A 7469-nucleotide genomic window follows, 5' to 3' on the forward strand; every position below is an offset into this window, starting at 1 on the left:
CCAACAACACCAAACTACGACACTAGCTAATTAAGCTGCCCGTTGACAACACGTGCTTCTTTTGGCTAACCACCGAAAAATTAGTACTACTGCTAACATTTTTCCCCAACCAGGCGTAACCAACGACAAAGAGGGCGCAAATTGGAGAACACACAAGATGGGGTACAAGAAAAACTCGCTACAGAAAACTAGAACATGTAATATTTGGTAACAACACTAAGCTACGTGCTTCGTTTGGCTTGCAGCTACTCTGCTCCGTCCATCCGGAGCGGCGGATTGTGGCGGTCGCGGGGAAGCCTGAGGCGGCCGAGCGCGCCGGCGGGGACGAGCTCGAGGTTCTCGCAGTTGCAGATCTCGATCATGAAGCCGTCGGGGTCCTTGAAGAAGAGCTGGTCGATGGGCGACCCCTCCTCCTCGTTGATGGTCCTCTTCATGTACCTGATCCCCATCTCCTTGAGCCTCTTCTCCAACGCGCCCATGTCCTCACACTACACAAGCCAATCTTACTAGTAGTACATACTATTGACTCACCAGCTGAATCTCAACAAACGAGATCTCCTCAGCAAACATACTTACCTGGAACGAGATGTGGTTGTCCATGGGGTCGAGCTCGCCGGGGTTGACGTCGGCGGCTCGCCGAGCGTCGTCTCGCTGGACCAGGTGGATCCCGACACCGTAGTTGAAGAGCCTGAACACGGTGCAAGTATTTCTTCAACTAACTAGCACACGTCACGGTGCGTATGCGCTTAATCGGTGGCATGGACGGACGTACCAGGCGCCGGAGAAGTCGAGCGCGGGAGGGCGGTGGACGAGGACGAAGCCGAGGGCCTTGACGTAGAACCGAACGGAGGCGTCGACGGACTTGCAGAGGCGGGAGATGTGGTTCAGCGCCATCAGCGGCATCGGCGGCACGTCCTCGTACAGCTTCTCTATCGCCGCCGGGTCGACGGCTCCGCCGCCGCCGCCACCGTTCGCGTCGCACTTGCACTCCTCTCCCATCCCGCCGGCGAGTTCTCTGAGCGAGCGTCTGAGGCACACTGCAGGGTGCGCCGCCTTTTAATCCGAGCTTTGGGGAATTGGGGGCGCTCCGGTCGGTCGTGCATGACTGCATGGCGTGTATACGCGTCGCGTCGATGGGCGACCACGTATGTCCATATGGTTTTGCGCGCGGCACGACTGCGGATCGACGGATGTGTCAACCGAGAGGCTCGCCACGGCAACCTCGGGACTGGTTTGATCCGTCGCTGTCAGGTCGGCACTGGATTCCCATGTCCTTGGACCATCGGACCATGTGATGAGCAGTTAGCCAATGAAACCGCCGTTTGGTAGCCTTGTCAATATTGTAGATTTTAGCCCGTTCGAAATGAGCTTTGGATCACTTTAGGCGATATGTTTTGTTGCTTGTGAAGAGTTTATTTTAGTGGACATTTCGACCTAGAGTGTGTGCTTGCACGGTTTGTAGCCTATGGAGCATTTCAAAAGAAAGCCAGCCGATTTTCGAGCATGGTAAAATCTTCTCATGTGTGGTGAGGTTACCTGATAAAGTGAATATCATAAAAATGAAGATTCGAATTCAGACATGTTGGTTAATTAATAAGTGTTAAGATTGACATGATCGACACAATAAGGTCATATACATGACCGATACAGAACTAGTTCATGCACAACTAACATTACCGTAGCTAATCACCATCATTGTTCCTCTCCCACGACCCTCATGGTGGCATCTCCATGGTCTAGACACCTCGTCATCAACGTTCTTAAATCGTTCGTCGCCACTCACAGCCCAATCAAGTGCAACCATGAGGGCAACATCGATGGCGACGGCAACGATGGTGACACCATTGGTGGGATTGGAGGCACACTCGTTTGTTCACCCATGCAGCCAAGATTATAGTAGAGGGACCGCCATGGTGGCGCGTGCCGCCATCACAAGCCAAAACATGAAATGCTCGCCTTGATTTAGTCCTATGTTCAGGCCAGCAACAGCTTCAATGGCACCCCATCGGCTTTCTATACTCACCCAGCGGTCGCGGCTCGACTGGTCGTGAGCCGAGTCGGAATCTTGATATCGTGGGCCCTATGTTCGCATCGGCAACAATTGCACCAAATGTGGCACGAACACAACAATTGGAGACTCCCAAGCAATCTCCAAAAAAGGCCTCAAGCTTGGAGCGAACTCCACAATAATTGGAGGCTCCCAAGTAACCACCACTAAGGTCTCCAAGCCATAAAACCGTCTAGAGTTCCAATAACCTTAGAGGAACAAGCTCCGGGTAGAAGCACCCAAGAGTAATTATCTACGAACTTTCACCAACTGAATCTCCGTACAGAACTCAACCCGATGCATCAAATACATGGCAAAAACATAAGTGCTCAAGTCCTTCGCTCCTAAATTCCACCAAAGATACATAAACTATTGAGGAAATAAAACAGGAAGAAAACAAGAGGAGATTTCTCCAAGATCTAGAACCAATAGGTTCCCCTCACCTAGAGAACACATTGATTGGTAGAAAATGTAGATCTAGATGTCCTCTTTATTTTTCCTCGAAAAGAGGCAAGATTGATTATAGGAATAGAGAGAAATGGCAAGTTCATCAAGGTTAATGATGGGTGCAAAAAGCAACGTGTTTTATAGCACCTAGATGCGTGAGTAGTGTAAGGATTTTCTTATTTTACCAAGTTGGCGCGCACCTATTCTATTTGTTTCAAGTAATCTTGGAAATAAAGAGGACGATGTGCAAATATGCCAAACGGGACCAAGTATGGGCGAAATAACGATAATTTTAGGCAACAAATACCTTCAAACAAAGAGCCAAACTAAGCCAAGGAAAAAATTTGTGAATACCTAAATCCATATGTTTTAACGACCAGTGGTACGGCCAGGCCCTCCCATACCTCCTGCCCATACCACCCGTCATCAACAACACATCGTAATATATATTCACCCTATGAAGTCGGATCTGAGAAGGCAGACTCAAAGCCACCAGAAAACCACGAAACCTGACCTCCAAGAGAGATCCGGAGGGGGGACTCCATAATCACCGCTTTTGGGATCAATGGATGCCAAGGCATCGCTCTTCGTCAGGTCACCGTCATCATCATCTCCATTGTCATCATCACCACCATCATCATTGGGCATCTTGTTGTAATCCTTAACCTTGAGTTGGATTCATATTTGTATCTATTCGACCTTAAATTTTACATTCATAGATTCATGATGATGTCCTTTGCCTCCATGTGTGAGTAGATACATTTGTTCTTGGGGCGATGGAGAAACCCTAGCCAATTTATGAAATGAAATAAAGTTTGTTGATTGTCTAATAGTAATGAAGTGTGCTGGTTCTTATCAATGATATTGTGTGTTCTCGACCACAAAATATTTCTCGACGAGACTTTGGTAAGAATCATCATTGCATGTGGTTGGTGGTACATGGGCGTACATGTGACAACAATCTGCCAGCTATGTCAACCACGTGTATAGGAGGATGACAAGGACTAGTGCCTATGACCATGACCATGGGGAGACCCTTATTTACTGGACCCACACGACATGCAGAGAGGAAAGGTAGTGCCCATGAGGAATGTGAATATGGTGCTTGCGGGAAACATCTACACAAAGAACCTTGCCACACATAGACATATATAAAAGACAAAATCGATATTCCTAATCACCATACTTAGGCTAGTGCTGGATCCACAACTCCCCGAGAATGTTTTACCCTTATTGAGTTCCATTTACTTAACTATCATTCACTTAGTCTCGTTTACTTTAGTTGTTCGTTCACTTTATTCACAAACTCTCCAAAACAACCATTATTACTTCACTTTGAATTTAAAGACATCTTGGAGGTGCATCTAAGTGATGGTAACAAGAGGCAATTAAACCTTTAACAAACAAGCTCCCCGTGAATTCGATACTCTTACTTTTGAAAACTAGCTACACATGATTTCTGACCTTGCTGACTGACATGGGCATACCCTTCGGGTACCCATTATTAGTATACCTGGTTTGGCTCGGCCCAATATGGAGAAGGCCCAACAAGGCAACCCGAAGAAGTAGTCGACTAGGACTCTTATAAAACCCTAGGCTGGTTGCATATATAAAGCTAGCCAGGGCACCCACCGGGGGGCCAAGATATAGACAGAGAAGAAGGAGACAACATAGCTCCGCCTATGGTGGCACCCTGTAAATATACATATGATCATATAGTGGATTGCTAGCAGCACGTAGGGATCCACCACCGAGGGGACCCGAAGCTGGGTACGTCGTGTGCCTAATCTCGCTCCCGGAATCTCCATCGTCGCTCTCTCCCGAAACCCAAGTCTACAATACGTAGGCATTAGCGAGGTGATCCCTCGTCAATTGGCGCCGTCTGTGGGAATTTGCGGCGGCTGGATTTTATCATTCGGGCGAGATCATTCGTCGACATCAGCGGCCAGATCGCATCTGGCTGGATCATCTACTTCAAATTTCATGCAAAAAACCTGGTTAGTTTCGTCGCCAGGCCGTTCACCATCACGTGTTACGCGGCCACACAATCTCGGAAGATCCAATCTACAGCGAAAAGCCTTGGAAGCATCGGCAGCCTCGAGTTGTTGGTGGCCGACCGGCAGGCCAAGTCACCTGATGCATCGGGTCAAGCATCTGCGCTAGGACGTTGCAAGTTTCAAGGAACAAAATCCTGATCGAGTACTAGTTTTCTGAGAAGGAAGAAAATAATGTACGTGGCTCAAGTCTACAAAGGAAAATCAAAAGACGCACCAGAGATCAACTCCTATACGGAGAGGGAAAAAATACAGATTAACTAAGGAGCGGAACTTGCGAATTCACGGGGCGACGATCCGATTTCATCCGACATGAAAATCATCAGGTGCTATATTTCCAGTTAACTATTTTTTGTAAATTTATTTTAGCCAAACATTTTCGCCTATGCTGTTATTTACGCGCAGATTTTCGCGCTGTAATACAACTCCGGATCGGAACAAGTCTTGATTACTTCACCGCGTGCTGTCGCGTGCTCTGGGGCTCGCCCGTCGTGTACTCGACGATTCTCTCCTCCATGCCGACTACTTCCACTGTGTCGAATATTTTCGGTTGAATGCCGCACGGATCCGCCACACCGACTGCGTGCTCTACATCGACTACTTCGGCCAGGCGCCGTGCGACTGCATCGACTACTTCCGATCAGGCGACGCCGCAGCCGATAAAAAGTTAAGTATTCCTCTTCAAAGAGTCAATTATTATTTATTTTCACCACACCCGAATACTCGGGGGCTGCGTCATTACATTATTACAGCAAATACACCCGATACTCGTGGTTGTGTCATTACTTCGTTACCACAAATATACTCGGTTACTTGGTGAATTTATTTTCTTCGGCTTTAGATATATCTTCTCCGGTTCAGTGGAATTATTTTCTCCGGTTCAGTGGAATTATTCTCTTCGGCAGTGGATTTATTTTCTTCGACTTAATAGATTTATCCTCTTCGGCTCAGTGGATTTATTCTCTCTGGATTAATAAATTGGTTTTCTTTGGGTTATTATTGGTTCACTTATACAATATTACCCGACGCGTTTCCGGGTCAATGGATTCATCTTCTATGGTTATTACTGGAACTATTTTCTCCGGCTCAATGGATTCATCCTCTATGATATCAACGGATTCATCTTTTATGGTTATTACTGGATTCTTCATGTCAATGGATTCATCTTCTATGGTTATTACTGGAACTATTTTCTCCGGCTCAATGAATTCATCCTCTATGATATCAACGGATTCATCTTTTATGGCTATTACTGGATTCTTCGGGTCAATGGATTCATCCTCTATGATATCGGCAGATTCATCTTCAATATATGATGGTCTAATCTTTAATATGGATTCATCTCAAGTACTTCATCTCGGACTTCATCTTTAGTATTTCACCCTTAATGGCCTTCTTTCGGCGACACGGATAATACTCGGGGGCTTGACAACGACTTCGCCCCGAGCATAACTACAACGTAATATTCCAGGCGACTACTACTTCGGCACAGTATTTTCAGCAACGCTCGGGGGCTCGACAGCAACTTTACCCCGGGTCACAACTGCAACACGGCGCCCAAGTAATAATCATGATATCACCCCAGAAGCGCTCGGGGGCTCGGCTATTTCTTCATCAATAATTTGGCGGCATCTATTTTTGCTATTTGGTGGTTTCTACTTCAGCTCGATTTCTTCTCCATACTCGAAGACTTCATCGCGCGTCGACTCCGTCGTACGCAATAAGCTAAGTGTTCCTTTAATTTACACAAAGTTGATTATCATTTATTTTAGCCGCACCCGACACTCGGGGGCTGCGCCATATTTCTTCACTATACATCTCAGGTTGACAAAAGAAGAACTGTGCCTGCAAAAATTGTCTTCAAGAGAGAACCCCGACGAAATTGTCTTCAAGAAAGAACCCGACGAAATCTTCTTCAGGGAGGAACCCGACGAAATCAAGAGAGAACCCAACGAAATCTTGAGAGAACCCGACGAAATTGTCTTCAAGAGAGAACCCGACGAAATCTTATTCAGGGAGGACCCGACGAATTTGCCTCAAGAAGGACCCGAAGAAGTTGCCTGAAGAAGGACCTAAAGAATTTGCCTGAAGAAAGACCCGAAGAATTTTGCCTCAAGGAGGACCCAAAAAATTATCTTCAAGGAGGTCCCGAAAAATTATCTTCAATGAGGTCCCGAAGAATTGTCCTCAGGGAGGTCTCGAAGAATTGTCTTCAAAGAGGACCCGAAGAATTGTCCTCAGGGAGGACCCGAAGAATTGTCCTCAAAGAGGACCCGAAGAAATTTTCCTGAAGGAGGAACTCGATGAAATTTTCATCAAGGAGGAACCAAAAAAAATGGACAAATCTTCGGGTCCATTGACTCGTCATTTGTTCCGATCAAGAACATCGGTGATATGCCTGACGACAATATAGAAGAACGCAATATATTCGGCTGACTCATCAAGCCCGAGAGAAAAATAGAATAACCCGCAAAATGGGTCATTGCATCAGCCGAACAAGGCACTCGACAATATATTCTCAGAGCGCTAAAAGTCACGAATAATCTCTGAATGCCGCAAAACTCTGCGAAGGTAAGACCCCGGATCCGTTCTGAGCGGCGTGGCACCGTCTCTGACGTCGGTTTGCTGCTTTTTCCGTATCAACAGATACGAAGAAAAATCCTAACGGACGCGTTAGGTACCCGATAAAACATGGCCGGGACTAGACAGAATGGTAAGACCTTAAGCGGCACCTGTCGAGTTAACACCGGTATCCCGGGATCATGTCCGGGGACGTGATCTTGAAGTAGGTTTTTGCGGATTGCCACTAGAGCAGTTAACTAGTACCTGATCCGTCAGATGAACTAGCCCCAATTACCATTATCCCTGTACAATATAGATATGGAGCACATGGATTTCATCAAGTTCTCCGGAAATATAGT

At 46.7% G+C, this 7469-nt stretch overlaps 1 protein-coding gene across 1 annotated transcript; it reads right to left on the minus strand.

The window, feature by feature from the left end:
• Positions 1–245: 245 nt before the first annotated feature.
• LOC124672892 (glyoxylase I 4-like) lies at positions 246–999 on the minus strand. Its single transcript, XM_047209051.1, has 3 exons — positions 773–999; positions 577–688; positions 246–488 (listed from the first exon to the last, which is right to left on the minus strand). Exons 1-3 carry the CDS (start codon positions 997–999, stop codon positions 246–248), a joined length of 582 nt encoding a protein of 193 aa, XP_047065007.1.
• Between the last annotated feature and the right edge of the window lie 6470 nt (positions 1000–7469).

Source organism: Lolium rigidum, chromosome 7, assembly GCF_022539505.1.
Source record: "Lolium rigidum isolate FL_2022 chromosome 7, APGP_CSIRO_Lrig_0.1, whole genome shotgun sequence".
Taxonomy (NCBI): domain Eukaryota; kingdom Viridiplantae; phylum Streptophyta; class Magnoliopsida; order Poales; family Poaceae; genus Lolium; species Lolium rigidum.